Source organism: Anser anser (genome assembly GCF_964211835.1).
Source record: "Anser anser genome assembly, chromosome: 6".
NCBI classification, from domain to species: Eukaryota; Metazoa; Chordata; class Aves; order Anseriformes; family Anatidae; genus Anser; species Anser anser.
This window is the reverse complement of record NC_139726.1, coordinates 5,665,466-5,690,911: the sequence shown is the minus strand read 5'-3', so window position 1 is coordinate 5,690,911 and position 25,446 is coordinate 5,665,466. Positions and strand designations below refer to the sequence as shown.

Sequence of the window (25,446 nt, the reverse complement as noted above, 5' to 3'; positions counted from 1 at the left end):
GACAGGGGGAAAAAACATTTTATTAAATTAAACATAACAGTAAGAAGGCATATTGTTTATTCCTAGCATAACCAACCATACAGTAAAAAAAAAAAAAAAGACACAAAATAATAACACCCTATTGTTATAATATCACAAAATTATAAGTCAACATCACTTAAAAAAGGATGAAAGAACAAAAGGGAGAAAAAAGCTTTGGAATGTTTTTTATCCTACTGTATGCTTGGACTATTTGTTCTTGGTAAACACACACAAAAAAAAGGTAGAATTCAGCTTATTTATAAACTGTATGTAACTGTAATCATAAATGTCACAGGAAACATCTAACCACAATGTTCAATTTGTGTATTATAGTCTTTTATCACCGAATCACTCTACTACTGATAGAGCTAAAAAGGCAAATTATAGAAGTTGAGTCTGTCATTTTAAGCAATATATTCTTAACATGTTTACCTTGTTTTCTTAGATGACTATAGCTTCATCTTTCTACCTGGAATGTGCTCAAATAAGTTTGGCAAATCCTAAAGTCTCATTGGAACATTACATAGTTCACTGACAACTGATGACCAATACTTGTATATGGAATAAGAATTTAGCAAATGTACTTTTGGGTACAACAGTCTTTCCTATACAGTGAATGCCAGCTTAGAGTATGCTGCCTTCTGGTCCTGAAAACCTTGCTTTTTAGACCTGAAATTATTTTCCTTTCTTGTATGTTTGCACACTCCATAACCATCATACTGAAGCAATGATACTCTTATAAATATCATTGTTATAAAGCTTCATAACATTTCTGAGAAATTAGTCAAATTGCATTCATATAAAAATATCACAATTTTGGCACGTATTACATACACAGCTTTGGCATGGTTCTCTATATAGTACAGTGTCCCCAAGAAAAGCTCTTATTATTTCCCTTATTTGTAAAAATCACATTGTGAAAACGGTGTCTACAAAATGGAAGTGAGTCACTCTCCATGTTGACTGTTGCTATCCCATTTGTCTTAGCAATGAAGGAAAGAATTCTTGAAGAACCATTATTTTCAGCTTTACCACCAAAGCAACAAGACAAGTCAAAGAAAGGAAGAACATAGAAACTATAAGCACAGGTATTTCCATCATACTGGTTATTTTCCTCAGGGTGACATTTTGTAACCAATGGACTGATCAAAATACATTGCAAGAAAAACATCCAAGACTCAGTAAAACTCCAAGAGGTACAGTAGGGTTTGTCTGTCCACTGGAAAACCCATAAGCATTATTATCTAATTGTATCAGTTACTTGCACATTAATTTTACCCTGACTCTGCTCTGGTGTGAATTAAGTAATTCACTCTGTGGGGAAAATAAGCTGAAGGCTAGACAACAATACACAGCCTCACCCTAGATTTAGTACAGTGTGTGGGAGAATCTCCAGTACTGAAAACATTGGAGTGACCTACATAACCCTACATCTAGGCACAACAGAGACTAAGCAGTCAAATGCTAGTCATTACTATTTTTCTAATGTTCTTTCACTTAACATAAGATTTTTTCCACTTAAGATTTTCCTTGAATCTTCTTGAGAGATTCTTCAAGCTTTGCACACACCTTTAATAATGCTGAGATCAGCTTAATACTGTTCCAGAAAAGGTATGCATCACTAATTTTAAATAAAAAAGTGAATGATCTATAAAATGCCTTAGCATAATTATTAATTGGGAATACTAATTACCATATCCTATTCTTACAGACAGATTACTGTAATTAATTAAGGAAGCATAGAATTTACACATTCATGTCAGGTGGAATAAGGAAATTACAATTCTGAAATATGAGTTAATTAAACTCTGTGTACACACATGCTATATGGAAGAAACATCTTTTGGTTTGAATCACTACACAGTATTTCAGCAGATCCCTGAAGAACTGGACCACTCTGTGGCCACTCCCCTCATGTAGTTAATTCATTAAATGTAAGTCATTCAACTGTGTTATTACTGTGGTATTACCTTTACCATGGGATTTTGAGTACATCTGGGCACAATCCATCGTGCCATCTTTATATGACTTAGTTACAATAAACTTAGACTTAGGTACAATATACTCAGCATTTTTCAAATTTTATGTATGTTTTTATTCAATATTTATTTACTCAATATTTATTTATTCAATAGCATTTGCTATTGAAAGTTTTCTTATAGCCTCTGAGTCATATGGTTGTGTCACTGCAAAAAAAAACTAAAAGACAAGCAGGAAACTTAGGTTCATCTGCTAAACTGCAGAAAATTCCCCGCTGATCTTAAAGGATAGTTTCTAATGAGAAATGCAGACCAGACTGACAGAAGAAGCTGGAAGGAACTGCAGAAAGAGAAGCCGGTACTTGTAAAACACTGGACTGTAAAACCCTGAAGCTATTCACAAAGCCATTTATCTTACTTTTATTTGAGTTCTGAAAACATCTTTTCATATAAATTATGACCCTTTCTGTTACTTTTGACATTAAATTAAAGATGTCAAAGATACCACTCCAGCCTTTCTAAATTAAAAAAAAAAAAAAAAAAAAGTGATGTTGCCTTTGTCTGTATTCTCTTATTCTGATCACAGTTAGGATTAAAATCAGAACAAATGGGCATGTAAAAGCTTTAACGCACATAAAGAGGATTTACTTGAGACAATTATCTTGATTTGGTCTTCTGTAATACTCCCCACTAATGAAAGATACCTGTAGCATTCATCCTCTCTTTGGCCATCCAGTAATTATAAATAAACATCATATCCTGAGTACAGATATATGAGCAGATGCTTACTTTCCTTTCTATGTATATCTGTGGGTTGTCATAATGACACACAATCCATTCAGAAATCCGAGTACACAATTCATCTTAGCTTCAATGGATTATGAATCAGAATCCAGATGAAAATTCATATTCATGATCTAAAAAATATTCAGGAGAATAACATACTGTTTCAATTCTCTTATCATGCCTTATTAATAGGGAAGCTAAGTAAAATGTGTAGTGTAAGATGCTAACTACTACAGTTAGAGCACTGCATTTCAGAAAACGACTGATGCAAGTAGATTTTTCCTTGACCTTTTCCTAAAAATAATTCTGTAAGCACCACGTTTAGAAACTTGTCTTTCATAAAATATCTTAAAATCAAAACCAGAATAGACAATATGATGTAGCAGGTATTATATAATCTATTTATGTTCTTTAAAAGAAACATGATGCAGTGTCACAGTGTATCTGTTTTTAAAAACTGGATTTTGCACATAGGTCAAAAGATGAAACTGTCAGGGGCTTAATCACTCTCATGTTAGGGTTGTATTTTGCTGCTGCTATTTCTGACCTCTACATTTTCCAGAATAACTAATCATGAAACAAGAATGGATGCTGCATCCAATCAACAATGAAGCAATGTGAGTCTCTTGAGAGTAGTTCAGTTTAAATATTTGACATGTAGGGTGAGAAACTGAAGCCCCCACAAAACAAAGCACCTTCTTTTCATCAATGCTGCTAAATGAGTACACATTCATATCAGCCACTTATCGTGGAAGCTTTCTCTTTGAGAAGAACTGCTTTTCCAACTGAGTATAGAGCCAAGCTCATACATTTTAATGAAGGAACTTAGAAATGATTCTGTACGTAAAGGGACCCACAAGTTCACTCCTGAGCTCAGCTACACCTGCACGTAGGAGGCATACAGGATAGCAGGACCATTCCATGGGAACCATGTGGCCAAGCGTATACACACTGAACCCTAAAGCCATGAAAGGAGTGATGGCATGATGATTTCGACTGCTGAGCAGGAAGTCGTCCTAGCCAAATACTGATCTAAAGGAAATAATGAAACAGTACTATAAACAACTCATTTGGTCTGAGAATTTTTTAACCCCTGAGTGACTTCATAATTTTAACGGGTTTCTCAGTTAAAGTCAAGATTTCATGAAGTGATGTTCAATAGAAACTTGATCAAAGTCAGGACCTTGCATCATTTATGGCTCTAAAAGACCTAAGTCTTATGACTATGAAGCTTGGAGAAGTTACAAAAATAAATAATAATAATAATAATAAAAACACAGGGAAGCAACGAAAGGACTATTTTATTTAACATAATATGTCAACATGTTAAATAAAATAGTACAAACAAATGTAAATAAATATATATATATAAAGTAAAATACATAGAAAGTAAATACAGTATCAATGGATGGAATTATATAAATTTTATTCCAAGCTGATCGTAAAAAGCAATGTATTTTCTTTCAGTTGGTACATCTGTAAAGACTGAGGAAAGATTTTATTAAAAAAAAAAAGCACACAAAAAAAACCCACAGATATTTAATGGCAGTTGATTCTGATTTCTTTCACTGCTTGAGGAACAGTACTATCATAGTTCTATCATATCCCAAGCCAGGGGGGTTGGAACTAGATGATCCTTAAGGTCCCTTCCAAACCAAACCATCCTATGATTCCACAGCTGAATATTACTTTGCTTCATTCCTTCATTGTTTGATATATTATAAATAATGGAACATCAGAACTGTTGACACCAAATAAACAGGTTATAAAATCTACAGTTTGTATCAACTGTGAATGACAATAAAATGTGATATAATTTTTATGTCATATTTTTTGATGCAACAGTAAAATAGTCCCTCATGTTTGTTCTTTGCCTCTGGGGACATCAGCATTCCAAGTTTTCCAAAATCTGAGGCAGTGACAACTGTTGATTTATCATAAATGTATGTAGTTGAAGAAACATGCACTGTCTTTTTTCAGTCTCTTAATTCCAGAGAAGTTCAGTTACGTTACTGCTCTACCTCTTCATAAATGGCATACATTATTTACATGTTGCAATACTAATTACAAGTCTCAGAGCGTACATTACGGAGTGAACTATACTTGTAAACAGGAGAGCAAGACTAATTGCCCTCCTTTCTTTAGCAAGCACTGTGAAGATGGACTACTTTCTGCATAATCAAAGTAAAACCAGGTCAGAGTCATAACAGGTAAGTACCACCACCTTCCCTGTATCACCTATTTTAAAACATTTAATCAAGGTGTCTACTTGCCAGCCCATCAGTACAAAAGTAATACACTCTGTTATGCACAACTTCTTTAACAACTATGAGGGACGAAAAACACAGAATGCGAAATCACCACTCTAAGTCATTTGGGAGGAAAACTGCAAATGAAATTTGTTTTTGATTCTTTTTCCTACCACAGCCTTGCTCCGTATTACAGATGGGTGATTCCCTTGCAATCCCTTCCTTTTCTAACAGGCCTTCTGCTGCTCTTCTCTACAAGGGTTTGATCTTATACAGAAATAATGAACTCTCTCGCAGTGGGAGAAGATGCTAATCTCAGGTAGTGCTTAACCAAACAGGAAAAAAACAAAACAAAACAAAACAAAACGATGAGAAATTTCATCAGGAAGTGAAGCCAGTAAAGAGAAGGAATGCACAGGCCTATCAGAAAGCTGGAGGAAACTGGAAGAAGAAATATAGGTAGGTAGTAAAAGAGAGAAAAAAAAAAAAAAAGGGAGGTTTGCAACACATCGGAAGCGGTGGGGAAAAAGAAATGATTAAAAACTTGAACACAAATAAAAACGATAATAGATAACATAATAGAGAGAAAGAGCTGCATGAACTTAAGGGAAGAAGAGACACATAACTCCACAAGAGGCTACACGATTCTGCAGATGTTAGAATCGCGTAATCGACTTAAAATGTCTTCCTCTTACATATTACACTAGTTTTGATTCAAGAATATAAATTAAAATGCTCTATGTCATATCTGTGATAAAAATGTCTACTTTTTCTTGTTTGAACAATGTTTCCTTCTATTTTCTGAGTACCCATAAGCATAGAAAGCATACATTTGACTTCAGGGGTGAAAATAACGTTATCCAGGATGTTTTAACTACAAACTTCAATCACTATACTGAAGAAGCCATACAGAAGAAGTGAACATCAAATTATTTCCAAAAGTAAAAGCAAATACTTTACTAACTAAAATGAACAAAAAATGTCTCACTGCCAGCTGGTAAAATCATTCTATAATCACTATTACTATACGGACATTTTCTGTTAAAAAAGAAACCTGTCAAAGTCACTGAGCAGGAAAAAAAATAAAAATAAAATAAAAATATAGGATATATAGATTAATTCTAGTAATTGAAATCGTTTCACAGATACATATATCCAAATGCATTTTTAGAATGGTATTACTGATATTTTTACTAACAACATGCACATGCACACATACTCTTTTTTATAAATATAATATATACATCACACAAGCAGGCTGGATAAGTATGGAAGATCCACGTACTGGCACTAAATGGTAGTATGCCTTGCCAGTCAAAAATCAATTGTCAGGTGTCCCAAAACTACTATCAGAAAAGAAGCAGGAAATCTGGACAGAAACAAATTCAAACATCTTAAGATACAAATGTATCAGTGGCATTAAGGCTGACTATTAAGTATGACTTATAATGATACCATGAGCAGAGACTAATAAATTTTCAAAAATCAGCTTATAAAATCAGTTGATCAAATCTAGGACTGAAATATTGTACCGTCCAACTTTAAAATGTTTTATTGCTTTTTTATTTAGACGTGAGCAGTTATTTACATGCCACTGCTACCCTTTAGTAGTAAAGTACAGAGTAGTATGCTATCACAATAGTGCTTAAATCATTCTCAAATACATACTAGTCACAATTAGAGCAGAAAGACACATAATGTGCTAATGAGTTTCAATTTTCAGATTTATAGAAACCACTTATGTGCCTACCGCTCTCAACACCTGGAGACACATGTATCGCTGCAGTTTCGATATTCATCCCCACTCTGCCTCTCAAGCTGTTCCTTCCATCACCTTTGCTTCCCCCATGCTCCTGCCCAGATTCTCCCCTGCCGTCATCTAACTTTGAGTACATAAACTGCTAAGCCCCTTTTGTTTATCTCATTTATCTTCTACCACATGTAAATGAGCTATTCAACATTCTTCACCTTTCTTCATTGAGAACAGATGGCTGCCTCCCCTTTTTGATTGCTTTGATATCAACAAGGAGAGACACCGTGACATAAGAAAAACTGAGTTTTCTGTTCTCTGTTCTAGTTGCTTTCTGACAGCGGTATCTGCATGGAAATTAATGCCAATCCCTTAAAATTTGTGATGCAGTATGTCCAGCACATATGGAAGCTTCACTGACTTCACCAGTAAATGTCCATTAAGATTTTAATGAGTATGTAGAAAAAGTATTTTCAGAGGCTTATAATCTAATGAAATTTTGGCATATTATCGCAGGAACAACAGAAGATATAGAAACCAACCCATTGGCAATCTTCGTAACGTGGGCTCCATAAACCAGAGACTGGAACCTTAGAGTAAGATAACTGTGCGAAGTGACTTTAATGTAGGAGAACCTATATATTTTTCCTGAATATTATCCTTTGACAGAGATAGAACACAATACAATAAAATACTCAGATTTAGGAAGACATATGAATTGGAGATTTTTATCTGAACAATTATGAAAACTATGACTCTAGAACCTAATAGTAGAGGTCAAGCAATTATTATGAGTTTGTGCTAACAACAGATGCAGCTAACACCAGATGTGGTTATAACAAACAATTCCACAGATGCCATGAAAGCTGGAAGAAAACTTTTCCAATATCAGAACTACAGTTTGTCTGCTGTTAAAAATTTTCTTTCCACACTTTTCTAATTTTTCATCTATTTAAACTGCAGTTTAAATCTGAAAGGAATTGATTTCTGTAATCTGTTAGGACAACTCCATAAACAAATGGATTTACACTGCTATAATACTCGGGTGGCCGAGTTTAAACTTAGACACAAATGTTCTATTTCTACCTACAAAGCCCCTGAAATTAGTAATTCTTGAAATTACAAATGCTAAAAATTTTAAAAAAAAAAGGTTAGCATCCCCGAAAACTTTTTACTTAATACTGTAAAACTTGCACATATTTAGAACAATTTTAAAGTTTGTAAACACTCAGGCTCAGGTAGAAACCAATTTTGAAGACAAGGATTTTTCAATTTAAGATAATATAGAAAAGTTTCTGTCTGATAACTATATTACAGCTAACAAAGTAATTTCCAAATACACAGTTCATTTAAAGGCTTAGCACATTTTCATTGCTTCATGTCCATGCCCCTGTAAGATGAAGCAATGAAGTGCTCTAAAAACTTTTGTTTTTAGAGTGTAAAATATCAAAGAATTTGGCACAGTTAAATTCTAATCTTAGCCCAGAGGAGTTTCCGTACTTCCTAAACTGGACTATCAGATTCCATTTTTGTATTTTCAAATTCTCATCATCAAAGAGTGAAATGGGAAAATGGTAGGTACTCTGAAGGATAGGAGGAAGGATTGCTTGTGTGAGGCAATCTGATAGCTAGGGAACTGCAAAGCTTGCGTATCCTCTGGGCAATGGGAACCAAAAGCAGCTGTTAAGTCTGACAAATTCTTATTTTTTTTATTTTTTTTTAAAGCTTACAGAAGTAAACCAGCTTAGTGCTTAGCCAGATTAGTGCCTCAATGCTTGCTTAATCATTTACTGTGCATAACATTTGTGAATGCTGCAGTGCTAAATTGGCTAAGCTCTAAAGACAGTTTACATAATCACACATTAAACTTCAAATAGATAAGCAAGGTCATTGCTGCCCCTAGCGCCAAGAAGAGCTCCCAAGTAGGGTAAGATTTCTGGCCTAGTTAGCATGTTTTCAAAGTTCTTACTAGGACTCTTGACAGTTATAAAAGCCCCCTTTTCTGTTGAAATGCTGAGGAATTTTACAAGAGGAAAGCAGCAGATGTTCTCTTTTCCCAAAAAATCTTTAAGACTCTTAAGAAAGAAATAAAAATACTTGTTGTAAAAAGTGTTACCATTATGATCTACATTTCCAAAATACACAAAAACTGCAGTTGCATGCAAAAACAGTCGTTAGTTTAACAGACACGGTGTCAAAAATTAGCCCCAAATTGTTCAATTTCTGTAAGTTTCTAGCACAGACTTTGCAGTTTTCTGTGTTCTATCTCATACAAAAAATATCTCTTTATGATGTATATTCAGATCTATCCATTCTAACATCAGACTTATTTGGTGGATATTGTGAAGTCTCTCTGTCATTTTCTGATACTTTTCATACCAGGTCATTTAAGATTCAAAAAACATCTTTTCAGAAAAAAACTCAGAGCAAACTAGCTCTATCCTCAAAGGTCAGAGAAACAGGTGAAAAAATACTTAGCTTACGCTACTTAACTCACAACAGCTAGCACTTCAGGTTGCATTGCTCACATGATTCCCATTTAGACTTTATCTGCTGCGTGAGTATGTATTTTATGCTCACCATCTGTGCCTTTATCCTTCTACATATGAAAATACAAAGGACAGAGTAAGCTCAAGCATCCATTAGTTAACTTTGACAATAAAAAGTGTCTCAGAATGACAGAGGAAAAATAGACCATGAAATCCATGTGAACAATACATCTTCAAGAAATATAGTTATCACAAGCTATGAAACAGATCTTTCTTATTTAAGTGCTCATTGACAGAGATTGCAGTTTCTTGTATCAAAAAGCTAGAAGCGATCACTAAGTTTTGTTTCCTCTAAATCCCAACCGCTGAACTTCCCCAGGTTTCCCTTATTAGGGCAATTCATTTGCAATGGTTAAATGTTATTTTCCAGAAATGTTTCTTGTCTTGTGCTGAAACATGAAGACATGAAAAATTGATTTGAAAGTTTGTTCTAAGAGAAGCAGGAAAAATATTCTGATTAAATACAAATTGATCATTATGAAGTAGCTCTACAAAATTCTCAAAGCACCTTTTAGAACATCTACAGGCATGTTTGATCTACTTCAGATGCCAAGGATTCTATCACTTATTTGTTAAATACACAGAAACTTTTGTACAACTTGGTTTGATAATTGTATTTTGCGAGAAGCACCTGATAACAGAAAATGACAAACAGTATTAGCTAATGAGAAAATCTTCCTCTCACATAATTTAAATACTTCAGGATCTTCCTCTCAAAGCAAAAGTTTCTTCTCGCTTGAATCTCTTACATGTCATCTGTAAGAACCATGTCCTTAAAAGTATTGTAACAGGTTTACATAAAGTCACAACCACTTATGCAGTTTGCCTCAGACATTTAATTGTTACCAAATTTTTATGAATTTTCATTCCAAAATCATCATAGTAAAACTTACAGGCCTAACAGCCTACAGAATGTCCAGTAATGCTTGATTCCTAACACTTTCACTGTAATACTTATGGAGTCAGACATGCTCCTTAAGTTATGAATGCATTCAGCTGTCTAAAACTGGCGGCAGTGTTGTTAGCAGGGAAGCTGCTCTGTACTGCTACCAGCTATGGCTTTGTGACAAATTGCTTCTCCAGATTCATGTTATCTTCTGGGGGAGTGATCAACTCTGTGAATATAAAAGCAGTTGAAGGTGATTCCACCCACTCAAGCAACAGAAACCTGTAGGCTGGAGACCAAGGCAAAGGACACCAAAGACAGTGAAACTGGAATTTTGCAGGTATCTTCTCAACTGTACTGGTATGAGGACATTTTCTGAGACAGAAGAAAAAAATCTAGAACATTCAGACTGAAAGAGAAAACTGAAAAAGATTTGACCACTGCATTTGGATGTGGACTAAGAAAGAAACATTTCCACCATTTCCTTCTTTCCCTTGAAAGATCCAGAAAGAGGAGTAAGAGGATAATTGTATGGAAACTAAATAGCAGGATAGCAGAATGTGGAATAACATGAAGAAGAGTATGGAGCCTTGCTTTACCTGTCAGAAAAATAGACTGTCAGCAGGAATTCAGCCTGCAGACAGGATATGTCTGAGCAACTATTGCTTGGCTGAGCAGGTTAGGACCATTAAACTGTCCTGTGCTCACTACAAAAAACATGGAAGTTAATTCTGAGATTAATGGGAATGTTTACAGCTCTCATAGCTATTGCTGTAGTCTCCCCAGTTCAGCATTTCAAAAACTGTTCATTATCTATTTATAACTTACTCTTCTTGAACACAAGAGCTAGAAAACATTTTTTCTATTTTTCCTTTCAGAACAAAGCTCCAATCTGGAAATAAAGTACTCATTTCATGAGCTCTGGTTCAGAGAAATCCTAGAGGCACTCAGTATGAGATAAAAGCCCCCAAAAGCCCAAATACACAAGTTTTACCAGGATAACAGCAGTTCTGAAGTTTGGGTAAAGCTTGTGGAAGGAAGCTCAAGTAACAGTGTTTCATCTTAGCAGAAAAAAAATAACCAAAACCAAAACCAATTTCATATATTTCAATTAAAGTTTAAGATTATACCATAATTATACCATTTGGAATATGAGAAGTACTCATCACAGTGTAAAACTTTTTTCTAAAACACTTTATAGATAAAAGACTAGCTTTCTAATCATCTGTTAGGTGAGAAGCAGAACACAGGGATAAAAATTAGTTAATTACATAAGTATTTCAAAAGTTATTATTTTATCCATCTACCAAGAAAGCCCCAAATTACATTTGTAATACTAGTCTGCTTACTGACTCATGCTGAGCAGACTAATGGGCTTTCCAGACCTTCTCAGGCTGCTTTTAGCCACATTGTAACACATGGCACACAGGACATATTCCTTCCACTTTTAATAGTCAAGTTTCTCTGGCTTTATAACTTGGTCAAGTATATACTACAGCACAGAATTGACAGGGCAGCCTTTGATTGCTGAGTCTGTTCCTAGAGTTTTTGTTTTCATTTGACATTTTTTCCATGGGCAAGTTTAAAATGTGGAATGCATGTTTAAAAAGGATTCATATTCACCATAGATAAGGAATATGAAAAGCAGCTTTTAAAATGTTGATAAAAAGGAAAAAGTGCATCAAAATAAAGTTGCAAAAATGTTTTAAAGTACTGTTTTCACATGATTCTAAGTAATATACAAAACGTTTCAGTTTTAAAATTACCAAAAAAAAAAAGTAATTAGCTGTTTGACTAACCTTTATGTCTATGAGATCCATCCATGTCAGAAAACTCGATGTGATTTTCATCAGCCCAATACAGTCTGTGGTTGACATAATCTATTGTAAGAGCCATAGGTCTAGATATCTGTGTTTCTATGACAACTGTTTGACTGGAGCCATCCATACCAACACGGCCAATGTGAGGATACTCACAGCAATCAATCCAGTACAAATATCTAAAAACAAAATACAACAGCTGCTTGGTGATGAAAACAGAAAAAAAAAAAAAATGTAATTAATTTAGTTGACGTCAAAAATATATTGGTAGTCGTTAGTCATTCCATGATGTTTCCACTTTCCAGGTAGCTTTTTTAAAATTATTTTTTAATTCATAGAACTAGGTTAATTTTCTGAACAACAGTTTTATGTAAAATATTATAATATTTTACAATTATATTATATTATAGAATCATTTATGTTGGAAAAGACCTCTAACGTCATCAAGTCTTAGTTGACCATCACCATCAACTGTTAACCTAGCACTGCCAAGTCTACCACTTGACCATGTTCCTAAGTACCACATCTACACATCTTTTGGCTACCTCCAGGGATGGTGACTCAACTACTTCCCTGGACAGCCTTTTCCAATGCTTCACAACCCTTTCAGTGAAGAATTCTTTTCCTAATATCCAACCTAGACCTCCCCTGGCACAACTTGATGCCATTTCCTCTTGTCCTATTGCTTATTGCTTGGGAGAAGAGACCCAAAACTGTCTCTGTAACTGTTAAGAAAAATGTCTCCTGTCCCTATAGCTCTCATACCAGTCAAGAAAGCAAAAATAGCGGTGATACTCAAAACTTCAATCAGAATGCCAGCACAGATTAATAAATAAATTATGCCAAGCAAAATTACTAATTACTGAAATTAGCAACTACATTCACCTTTTAACGAATTATTTAAATTAACTAGGCAGTTCACTGTTGTGAATCACTGAATCACTTACAACTGCAACATCACTGTTGTTGCAATAAATTTTTCAAGCCTATTGACCATTTAAAATTTTTAAGACCCCCTTAGCAGTAAGTGAAGTTTATTGTATATTTAAAGGCTTTTTTTCTAAAGTTATATGTGGACTACGAGTCTTCTCTCTAATCTTCCTTCCTCCCCCCAAAAGCCTGAACTGCTATCTCCTAGTACTGAATCAATCCAGTTATTAGGCTTTTGTTAAAATCAAAACCCTAATTTTATAACGCAAAAATAGGCAAAAGCTATCTTCCAGTTAAGAGGGTTGAAACATTTTCATTCTTCAATTCACATGCAAGGCCTATCAAAGAATGTCTTCCAATAAATTATAGCTGAATAACCCAACTTATTTGGAATCTAGCGAACACAGAAAAGAGTGACAACAAAACAGTTCACTTCAGTGAATAAATGAAACAAGCTGCAAGATTTATTTGTCTCTCATACAATATGAACCTTTTGTTATTCAGTATCCCATTCATTCATTAACAAATAAATATGATGATATAATAATTGTTGTTAATGCATTTTAGACTACTGATATCCAGTATAGCTAAAAGTCAGATAATAAAAAAATAATTAGTGCTTCTCTTCTGATTTTATAAAAAAATATAAAATTAAGATCAAATATTAATTACTGCAGAACTGTTTCTTCATACCCAGCTTGAGGATCCAAGGACAGATCTCTAGGAAACTTCACCCTTTTGCTCACAAGGACAGTAGGGTATAAGCCATTGAGTTTAGACACTTCAATAATTCTCTTTTCGGTATCAGACCAATATAGATTCTTCCCAATCCAATCAACAGCCAGTGCATTGGGAACAGCAGTATTGTGGACTACCTAGAAAAGCAAAAATTAACCATCTAAATACTGTGAGAAGGAATAAAAATTAAAGAATTAAATATATCTGAATACTGAGAGGTTGGATATATGATACAGAGAAATACAATGTGAGAAAAACAGGTATTACTCCTTGTTAAACAATGACACTTCTGAAGTAATGACACCTTTGAAAGTAAAAACAATGTGACACCATTTCTTATAGTCAGTGAGAATGGAGAATAGCCTGATGTAGTAAACACCAAATTTCCAACTTCTTTACATTATGCACTAAATTTTAACAATTTTGTATCTTTTATTTTTCATCTTAAGTTTGTAATGTTCCTTTTGTCTTAATAAAAAATACATACTTTTTTTTCCCCTTTACTACTCTGTTTTTCATAGAACTGAGATGAAGCTTCTTTCTTGGTAACACACCCTAAAATATGTCTACTTGTTAGCTCACCACTTCTTCTCACACTACATTGGCGTATATTTCATTTTAATATCACACCAGTGTCATACATCATGACAGATACCATGAGGGCACATACCTTAGGCAAAAAGAAAAAGCTCACCTGGTTGGAAAGTAAATGCTGTGCTCTTATGGTCAATGTTCATTTCGTAGAAGGAAGAGGAACTTTCTAAGAATTAGTTCTATTTCAAAAAGACTACCTTACTGAGGAATAAACTAAGGGATGGAAGCAATTTAGTGCCATAATGGATAGACTATGATTCACTGACTTGGGATGTGTTATTCTCAAAATTTCTGATGACCTGAATAATTCTGAGACTTGAACAAATATCTCTAGACATACAAGACTACAAACCTCATCCTGACAGTATGACTCAATCTAGTCTGGCTGGGAATACTTCACGTTAAGTATTGTCTCAGGCTATATTTGAATATTCCCAATCATCTCAAAATGAGAGTCCAACTTCAGCTAAGCTTCAAAATTCTACTCCTAATTAGGTCTCTGTAACTAGAACTTAAGTAAAAAAAAGATTAAAAATCACAGGGAGCAACATTGGAAAATATTTAAGATTTCTTAAGTACTAATAATGGATTTATTACCATGGTGAACATTCTAATTTATCGTCATCTTCACCACTAAAGGCATATGCACTCAAGTATAAACTTTACATGTAAACATTATAATGTACTACTGAATGTCTGATTTTAATTTAATTTACCATATGAAGACATTGAAAATCATTCAAGAGAAGAGATACTGTGAGATACTTTACCCTAATTTTATAGTTATGAATATGTAAAAACATCCTTTCAGGTTATTACGTTATTTACCACCTTATAAAATCTTTCTAAAATTAGATCAAGTTGTGCAACATTTTTTTCACGTGAATAGAATATTTTATTTCCTAGTACCTTAACATTGCCAGCTTCACTGTTTTATAAATGTGCGACTGCATCAAAGCTATGCAATGCAACATGGGACATTTCATGTACAAACAGACAGATCTGCAAACTTATATTTGGCTTAGTTACACTGTCTAGAAGCATCAACCAAAGTAATTAGTGTCTTTTCTGATGACTTTTCTTTCGAAGGATCACTTTAAACTTATTCCAGTCACAGAAATGACCAGTGTGACATTTAAAGTCTACAGACCAGCTGACTACAGCATTTTCCATAACTTCAGTATTTCAGTATACTTACACAGCTTACCAACTTAGACTTGTTTTTTCTTTGGCTTTCTGTAAACCCCACTGCACTAACAATTCAGTCAACTGTCAGTTAAGTCATACAGAATTTAGCTCATAAATACAATCCTCTTAGCCTTTAACTCTATTTAGACAAGATCCAAATGCAATTAAATTTTACTATGACTTGCTACCTCATGCCATGTATGCGTATGCATATACCCAAACTTCTCAAGTTGGCTTACAACCATAAAGGAGAATTTTCCAAAATACTCCAAAAAAAAAAAAATACATCTAGCAGTAACTTTATTAATCTACAACTACCTTGATGTCACTTCCATTCAAACACATTCTGTTTATCCTACTGCCATTTGGTCTGCTGGAATCAATCCAATAGATGAACTCTTCTCTATAGTCAAAGTCTATTGCAATCACATTATTTAGCCCCTAAAAAAGGAAAAAAACAAAAATAATAATAGTAAAAAAATCAAGCCAACTTATTCAAATAAGTTTGAATATAAAATATTTGATAGCATTCAGAATGCAAAATATACTGCATACAACAGTCATCAAAATGCTTCACTTTACTATTATTTTTGAGTACCTTTTTTGAGGTACTTTAGTTTTAAATAATCAGAAAAAGACAAAAATTATAACAGTAATAAGTATGGTGACAAATAACTATTGCACTTCAAAAATTCAGATGACGTGAAACTAAATGAAGTTGTGATATTCTTCATTTCTGATATTGAAATTAACGTTATCAGTAAATGTATTTATCTTTTGCTCAATCTTTTTGTTAATTACTACCTTTGGCATTACTCTAACAAACAAGAGGGAAAAACAAACAAACAAAAACCAATCTTGCAACAATTTTCACCAAATGTAAGTGTTATAATGCCATCTCACAAAGGAATGGAAGTAAAATACTATCCTATCTTGTCAGCTCTCTGGAAAATGTAAAGATATTCATTTTGTAACAAACTCAGAAATAGCATAACATTTACTATCTTTAGTGGTTAGTTTTTACTATTTGTATAAATGAATCAGGAATTAAAGACTGTGATGTTCAAAAAAGCATAAATTTTAATTCTTGAATAAGGTTTTCAATTCTCAGATGCACACACACACATATATAGCTAGTATATATATATATATATATATATATATATATATATATATATATATATATATAAAGTGTGAAAGTGAGAGATCCAGCAGGCATCTGGAAGTCTCCTATGGCTCCAATTACTACGCCAATATAACAAAAGAGAGTGGTGATCGGAGATGAGGTAATCCTATAGGTTGGAAACAGTAGTCATGTAATAATGGCTTTTCATCCCAAATAGAAGATAGGAAACAAAGGTTTTGCATTCAAATGATGGCCCTCATTTCCTTATCTGAGAACTGGAAAGCCTTGTCCCATAACCTGCTTAACATTCTACTTGTAGTGAATTCATGGTTATTCTTAATATTATACAGAGATGTTGTTATCAATCAATGATGGAGCAGCAGTAGTAAAAAGAACAGATGCAGTTTGCACTTTTAAAACCATAAGATCTTTTCATCAATTCTATTATCAGCCCAATGACCTTTTACTCTAAGGTATGTTGACAACCTCCCTCGTTAATGAAATTCATACTTGTAGAGGGAATGCTCTGGAATTGACAACTTTAAAATAAACAACTAAGAACAACAATATTTAATTGCCCTGAAAGTAATATGTGGCTTATCTGCAAACTACAGTGTAATAAGGTAGATCTATCTTTTGAGCAAAACTTAGAGGAAAGGAGTGATCAGGCAGCACAAACCATCAGTAAAGCCTGAAATGACACAGTGTTTCAAAAATCACATATCCATGCACACATAATTTTAGTAAAATCAGTTGCAATTCTGACACTTGTAATTGTGCTACAAAAAAAATAATCTGTCTCTTTTATTATTACTAGCAAACATGTACCTAAAGATAAAGCTGCACACCAAATTCTTAACAAAGGAGACCAAAGATGAATCATAAGACTATCAAAATGTATAACATTCTGGAAATCAACGTCAGCAATTTGTGAAAAGCTCTATACCTACATATTTTAAAACACTGAGTAAATTTCTTAAGTATGCAGGCTGATAAAAGAATTTGAATGCCTTCAAATCTTTTGTTTCAAGTGTTTTATTTTGGGTGAGTTTAGTTCCAATATTTATCAGAATATTAGCTGCATGTAAAATTGTTTCTGTATATTTGCAACAGAGTTCTCTGTCCAGACAATATCTCTTCCTGCTCTGCATATCACTTTGAAGTCCTCCTAGCATTATTCTTTTTCTTTTCTCTTCTATCCTGCTTTAAGAAGGAATGGTAAAACTTTTAGATGGCATCAGCTGCTTTAACCTCGCATCTCAAACCTGTGGTTTTATTTGTCTCTGTTACATGCAGCATACTGTATCCTAGTCCATAAGTTGTGGTCCCCTTGGTGCATCAATAAAAAAAATAAATACAGGTAAAATCACTAAAAAGGAGGAGGAAGATTCTACCTACTTTGGCTATGGAAACCCTACAGGTTTTAATGACTACGAGTGAAGGAAATGGAAGGCAAAGAATACAGATGAGATGTATTTTGAACAGTTGAACTTTTTATGTACATTTGAAAAGAAAAAAACAATAAAGGAAAAAGCTGGCATGTAACAACTCAGAGAAGACTGAATGAACTCCTGCTTTCATCGCCTCTACTCTGAGTTTATATGAATAATTGTTAGAATGACAAAGCACAGATCAAATACACAGAGAAGGGAGGTTTTGCTCCTTTGCCAGAGCAGTTCTGGTATTTGCCTTCATCTGGCAGATGTCTAAGAAAGGGTTAGAGCTGATCCATCGTACCATTACAAGGACAAAAAGATGTCCTCATGAGGAAGACAGCTCACCTGTTCTGCTGGTATAGCTTCCTCTTTTGCTTTCAAATCTGGATGTTTTCAAAAATGCAATATTTATAGGATCAAAGGCCAGTAGCTTCAAAAGTTGAGATATATATTAGACTAATGAATTGATGTGATTCAGAAACCACAGATTGTCTTCAATGGCTGGAGCTACATTGTCCCTAACGTAGTGAAAAGGAGTCCATTAAATTCAAGACTAATAAAGCTCTGCGCCAATCTGTCAGCACCAAGCATAAAGAAATTTTACTGTTGCTCCCCTCTTTTCACAGGCTTCTAGTAATAGATATACCAGCAAAAGAGGAAAGGCAGTGAGATGTAAATGAGAGGCAGTCAGAAGGATTTCAGAAGAACAAACAGATTTTAACAAAATGTTTCCTATGCTTAAATAAATTAAAATGATTAATGTAAGATGGTTAATTTTGTAATTACTGTTGCGAAGACCTAAACACCTTTCTTGTGACATTAAGATGCACAGCTTACTGACACAAGAAGTCACAAAAAACCTGATGCTATTGACTGGCATAACTGATTTGGAACTCTAATCTGTGGTAAGTAACTACACTTAGGTGAAGCATAGAAGCAGAGCAGAAACTGCTAAAATGATAGCTCTGTACTTACTGGGCAACTTTCTATTTTTGTAGTTTTTTCAAAGACTTGTTTTGCTTTGTTTTGTTGTTTCCTGTCATAATAATTTAGAATAATTACACGAAAAAATCAGATTTAGCAAAAGATGCGTGTTCATGCATTGTAATGCTGCAAATATTGGAATCGAGTTTGTCTAAATTAAAAAAATAGATTTGGATTCTGACAGTAATTATCCCAAATAATACATGGCCAAATATATATGTATTTTTTAAAAAAAATAAAATATACAAATTGTTCAAAACATATTGCAGTGGAAGAGGATCACAAATAACATAAATTTTCGTACATCAGAATGACTGACAAAACAACTGCCTGAGCCTTAATCATCTCAATACTCAGGTAGTAAATTTAAAATATTAGCAAAACTGTGAAGGTACTGCAGTTGTTCTGTGGTGCATACAATGCCAATTGTAGAATGATATTTCTGTCAGTTGCACACTTTAAATAAAAATAAAAGTATCGAGTTAAACTTAGAGCATGGTACTATGATTATACCTGTTTCAACAAAGTGTAGTTGGATCCATCAGTGCTAATTTTTCTTATTTCATGATGATCAGCCAGAATTAAGAAAGGTTCCTCATCTAAACCCCGGGAGAAAGAATATATTAGACTAGCTTTTACGTTAATTTATGGAAAATCAGGAATACAATGCTGAAATACAGATGGTTTGAAAAATAAATGTTACATGCTCTGATCAATGTTATGGATGAAAGAAATATTTAAAACATTCAAATGTTCCAAGAAAGATCAATGATGCAGTATAAAAATGAACAAAGCAATCAATTAGTATATCTTCCAATGTAATTTAATTTTTTGCCTTTGGAATATGGGAACCATACTGTATTTTATGATAATTTAATGTCAGCAATTAAATTTGAAATATATTTCATACCACTTGTTTTAATTTGAACATTCACTTTCAAATTATCACTATTATTTTTTTTCTGTTGCAAACCAAATACATTTTGTCCATTACTTTTTGAGACCTCAATACTCTGTATATTTTAGATATAAAGAAACAGATATTTGGATAAATCTTGACTTTCTAATTCTGAATTTATGCCAAATTTGGCTTTTTAACTCCATTTTTCTAATTTATCAAATAGTATTCCTTCAGATTATGCCATCACTTTGAAACATCACTGACAAACACAATGGTTTTTTTTTTTTTAAGTCTTTGTTTTCGTTCTACTAACTGAGATTGATACACAAAAAAATAGTAATAATAGAAAATGTATTTATGATTTTTATCTACTGCTCATACATTCTGGGATCTAATGTGCCGTCAAGCCTACTCTGCTCTTGTACTAAATACTTTGCCCCACCTCACCTATATGGTTAACTTGTGAGACATTCTTCAGTTCTTCATGATCTGAGGCACTATCCTCAGCAAAGACTGTTAGTGGGTTGTGAAGAAAGGCTGCAATCTCTGTTCTGTTGTAAAGATCTCAAGGCAATTTATACAAGACACCAGCATTATGCTGAATGTTTGCATGTTGGTAGCTCCTCTCAGCACAACCATCCTTGCCACACCTCACACAGCTTTGTCATCATCGCTTTTGAAGTCTGATTTATTACAACTCCAGTATACAACTGTCCAACAATGTGCTTCAGCTCCCCCTCTCATTTGAGCACTCTATGAGTTCTGAATATATGAGTGGCTTTCAAGGCGTGAGATAGGAGTAAAGTAAAAATTTGATCCTGTATCTCTACCCTCCCCCGTGCTTTCACTCATTACTCTTGGAAGCACCTGGACAAGAATTTTGAGGCAAACAGAGGTTCCAGTCTTCCTATCATTAAGAAAGAAAATAGATGGTTTTGATAAAACAACAACCAGCAACCGACCAATGAAACAAAAACTCTGCAATGCAGGAATCTCCTCAAGCCGAAGACTGCACTATGAACAAAATCCAGCATAAAGCAGTAATGGGGTTTTTGTTTCTTTTCTGTTAACATTTTGTTCTTCCTTTCACTGATCTAATGAATCCTACTGACTAAAATACGTAAAAATAACATCAAGGACATGGACAGAGGTGTGAGGAAATAATCAGTGTTCTTATATATCTTGAAATGTACTGTGTATTACAGATGAGAGTTGAGGATTTAATATGCCACAAGAATAATGGAATTTCTTTTGCAATTTGCAATTTCTGTTCTATTTTCCTGTTCCTCCTTTTCCCATGCACACGTTGAACATACTGGCAAGTCTGAGGGACTATTCACCAAAAATGATTTGAGTACAATACATACTAAAACCAGAACTTATTATCACATTCAGACATTGAATCACATTCCTACTGTTTGTTGAAGAAGTACTGTGCTTTGAAGTAACTGTTTATCTTGCTTAAAAGGGGAACAATAAAGACCTTGGAGTTAAGGAATGTCACAAATTATTTTGGATACAGCTGTGAATAAAAAAAAAAAAAAAATAATAAATTGTGATACCTGAAAGGGATTTACAGCCATTTGGGTTATCAGGCTGTATTTCATACCCTTCTGCACACAAGCATTTGTAGGTTCCATATGTATTGATGCATTGCTGGCTACAGGGAAATCCAGATGAACATTCATCAATATCTGTACATGTTTTGCCATCATCCTTCAGCTGGAATCCAGGCCAGCATTTGCACTGGGAAAAAAAGAACACAAATATATTCATTTTGAATTACTCGCTGACTCTGTTATCTTTTGAATGTGTTAGCATCATAAATTTCTTTATGTAGCCTCAGGTTTTTAAGTAAAATTCTAACTACACTGCTATTCATACTGTTAACAGGCACACATAACTACATTTCTTGTCAACTGATTGTGAGATCATAAATATAATTCCCTGCCAAATAGATATCTCCTTAGAATAAGTAATTATTCTTTCAACATTAACTGAAGCAGAAGTAAAATGCATCTTTTCAAAAATATGGAAAAAATCCATAAAATATAGAAATTTTCCCTAAAAATATGGGGAAAAAAAAACCAACATGAAAATAACGACACATGGCCCCCTTTTGAATTCCTTATTTTCAAATGCACATGGACTTTTTGGTAAGGTTGATCGATGGTTTTTAATGCTTTTTTCTTGAATATTGATAACATCCAGCATTCTGTGTAACGGATACGGTAATGTGAATGAGAACTCTGAAGCCAATTTTTACTCGGGTCTGATGATCACTGCAGTAAACTGATTGCATGCAACATCAGTGATGCAAAACACAACTGGGTAGAAACAGGTGAGAATGGATGAGGAAGTTAATATCAAATGATTTGAATCGGAAAAAAGTTCTAAAGGCATCAAATATGTATCAGAAGAAATTGGTGGCCAAGTGAAGTGAGGACAAAAAGGAGAGTTTTTGAAACATACTAGGGAAAACGAATTATAGTATTAGACAACTATTATTTCAGAATATTACAAATGTCAGTAAAAATGCAGAAATGCCATACCACTTAAACTGAGATTCTCTTCTGTATTTCACAGAAGACCAAATGATGTTATTTCACATAAGTTTCAAATAAATTTACTTGTATGTAAGGATTAAAAAAAACAATAAGTGAAAGATCTTCAGAATTTTAAAACTGCAGTTTTCCTTACGTATTTAGAACTGGGCTAACTCCTCAGAACTGCAGAGAATTAATCTCTGGTAACTTAAAAGAGCTATAATCATTAGATATAAACACTATAGTCAAGAAATGAAGAGGCTTTGAAATAGGAGCATATTTTTATCAACAGACAATTGCATGTCAGGTTACTTGTATTCTCTGTTTTGTTCTCTGCAGAGACCCATCATATGGTTTCTACACAATCATGCTACTACAACTTTGCTACTACTTTGATTCATCTAGCCTAGTCTCCATGGCCTTCAGATTCATGGTTTCAAGGGTTTGACTACCTAAGGGCCTAAGCCATATTGGCCAAATTCTGTTTAGATCTCAGTGAGCCAATATTCTATTAAAAAGATGAAAAGTTTGGGTGTGTGTTAGGGATACTGCAGAGCTAAAATCATGAAAAAATGTCTCTCATAATCCACAGCTTCTACTTACAGGTTAGTGCAGTGATTAGGGTTTACACAATACACAGGAAGTATTCTTTTCTACATATTTCAGAACGCAAGAGTAGATTCAGGTAATTCAACACAAATCACATGCAGGTAACTACAGGTTTTATTCTGAAACTAAGGCAATTGTACTTTGTTCAATTATGTTAGTACCTTTGCCTTAGGAAAAAAAATGGAGAAAACTTCTACTCCTGCTATTCACTTGTACGTTTGATTTTTTCACAAATGAAAATGAGACTATTTTCAGTGCTCTGTACACATCAGTATAATTTGCTACACACAAAGAATTGTATGCTTTTGTCAATAGGTTTAAAGTATGTTTTATACCTTTTTTTTTTTTTTAATATTTATATATACACGTGGCAATTATTTGCTTACTGGAAACAAAACTTTGAATCTTCTCACTACGGTAGGTAAACCACTTCAATACAAGCCACACATCACAATGTGTGTGCAACACATTGGAGTTTTATAATAATCATGCAATAGTTAAGAAACAGGTAAGAATTAAGAATTTTTTATTTTCTAACACCATATCTTATATTCACCTTGTATCCAACGGGAAGATCCTGACAATCTTGAGAGCAGCCACTAACTTTCTTACTGAGGCATTCATTAATGTGGCAGCTTTTCTCATCAGAACCATCACTACAATCTTCTTTGTTATCACAAACATCACTTTGAGGAATACACTTGCCATTTTTGCACATGAAAAAAGAGCTGTTACATGACTGCTCTGGAAAAGAAAAAAGAAGACACAACTTTGTGTAGTTTATTAGTATTTGGAATTAATTTTCTGATGGATCAACTGCAATATGTGCATGTAAGATCAAACAGTTGTGTAAAAATTGAATGTTCATTTCTTATTGGTAGTATTATAATACCTTTTTACTTTTCAGTATCTGCTTTTTCACTGTTTGGAAAACTTAAAGGAACCTCCCATCTTTGAAAGACTTGGTTGAAAATGGTCAGTGTATTTAAGAGACTGACTGCCTCTCTTAAAAGATTACGAAGAACAAGTTAAAATGAAGTAATGCAAATTAGAAGCCTAATAAATATGTTAGATATCACGTATTTGATGTAATACAAATCAGCAGCACAAAAAATTACACTGATAACACTGAAGATAAACTTTTACTATCATATAGAACTAAATTTAATTAAAATAGTCTGTACTTCTTTAGGAGGACTTCTGTAATTAGACTCAAAAGTTAGATTTGGAAAAATTAAAGGGAGAAGTAAAGTTGAAATACAAGATAAGTGTAGGGAATTTTCCTCCTGTAATGAGTGACTTAGATTAGAAACAGGTCAGATCATTAAACAGGGAACGATGCTAGACATAGCTACAGATTCACATATTAACATCTATATCATACAAATCCCAGGGCTTTGAAAGATTTTAGAATTCATTTGCAGTTTTTGAGATTATCTGAAAACTCTTGTGTATGTTCATAACATTAAGATCTTCAGTAGAATTGTCAAGAGACTGGTGGCAGAAGCTCCCTATGCATTCCCTATGGTTTGAAATTTCAGCAATAACGTGAGGTCTATCAAATAAATACTACTGTTTTGGGTATGACTATTTAATTTTCACACACGTTAAGATGTGACTATAATGTAATGCTAATTTTATCAAGGATTGGGATTTTAGGTCTGACTTCTATAGATATAGGTAAAATGTACCTTCCTGATTTACAATGTGAGCGCACCTACAGCCTCACATCTTGGCAACAGGTCAGTTCAGTTACATTCCACATCTCCAAATCAGAATCACAATACTTAAATATCAAGCACTTATGTTGCCTTACCACAAAGCAAATGAGTGATTTCCATCAAAATCATTATAAAGGCCTACTATGCAATAAAGCCATAAGATCTAGACAGCAGAACTAGTCTTTCAAAAAGCCATAGAAAATGATATTATATGCAGACCACTCAAAAAACAGTCAGACTTGAGCAAATTTATTCATGCCAGTAAAAAATATCAGCAAACCCAATCATATCTGCTCAGTAAACACAAACCTGAACTTTTGCATTTTACGTTTATAGGTGCCTCATCAGAATGGTCTGGGCAGTCAAAATCACCATCACATTGCCACTGGGAATTTAACAGGCATCTTCCATCTGCACAAGTGAACTCTCCAGGATGACAGCGACGATATCCTAGAAATATAGTAATCAATTACTTCATACTTTGCTTAATATTTTTGACATACAATTTTGCATACACAAACCAATTTAATTAAAATTGTCTTTTGTTCTATAAACAGATGCAAAGCATTATATGCTTACACACGAATGTCTACCAACAAAGAGAAATCAAATAGTTGTTATGCAGCACAGTAT

General features: G+C 33.8%; 1 protein-coding gene across 12 annotated transcripts in view; it reads right to left on the bottom strand.

Moving 5' to 3' along the window:
* LRP1B (LDL receptor related protein 1B) overlaps window positions 1-25,446 on the bottom strand; it is a 546,211-nt gene that overhangs the window by 93,791 nt on the left and 426,974 nt on the right. For all 12 annotated transcript variants that reach the window (XM_083841828.1, XM_083841833.1, XM_083841832.1 and 9 more), the window contains 7 exons: window positions 25,123-25,263; window positions 23,649-23,836; window positions 21,500-21,683; window positions 19,550-19,635; window positions 15,809-15,931; window positions 13,664-13,845; window positions 12,020-12,219 (listed from right to left, as the gene is read on the bottom strand). In XM_083841828.1, the coding sequence (XP_083697954.1) occupies window positions 12,020-12,219; window positions 13,664-13,845; window positions 15,809-15,931; window positions 19,550-19,635; window positions 21,500-21,683; window positions 23,649-23,836; window positions 25,123-25,263 (1,104 nt within the window). The remainder of the gene's footprint in view (window positions 1-12,019; window positions 12,220-13,663; window positions 13,846-15,808; window positions 15,932-19,549; window positions 19,636-21,499; window positions 21,684-23,648; window positions 23,837-25,122; window positions 25,264-25,446) is intronic.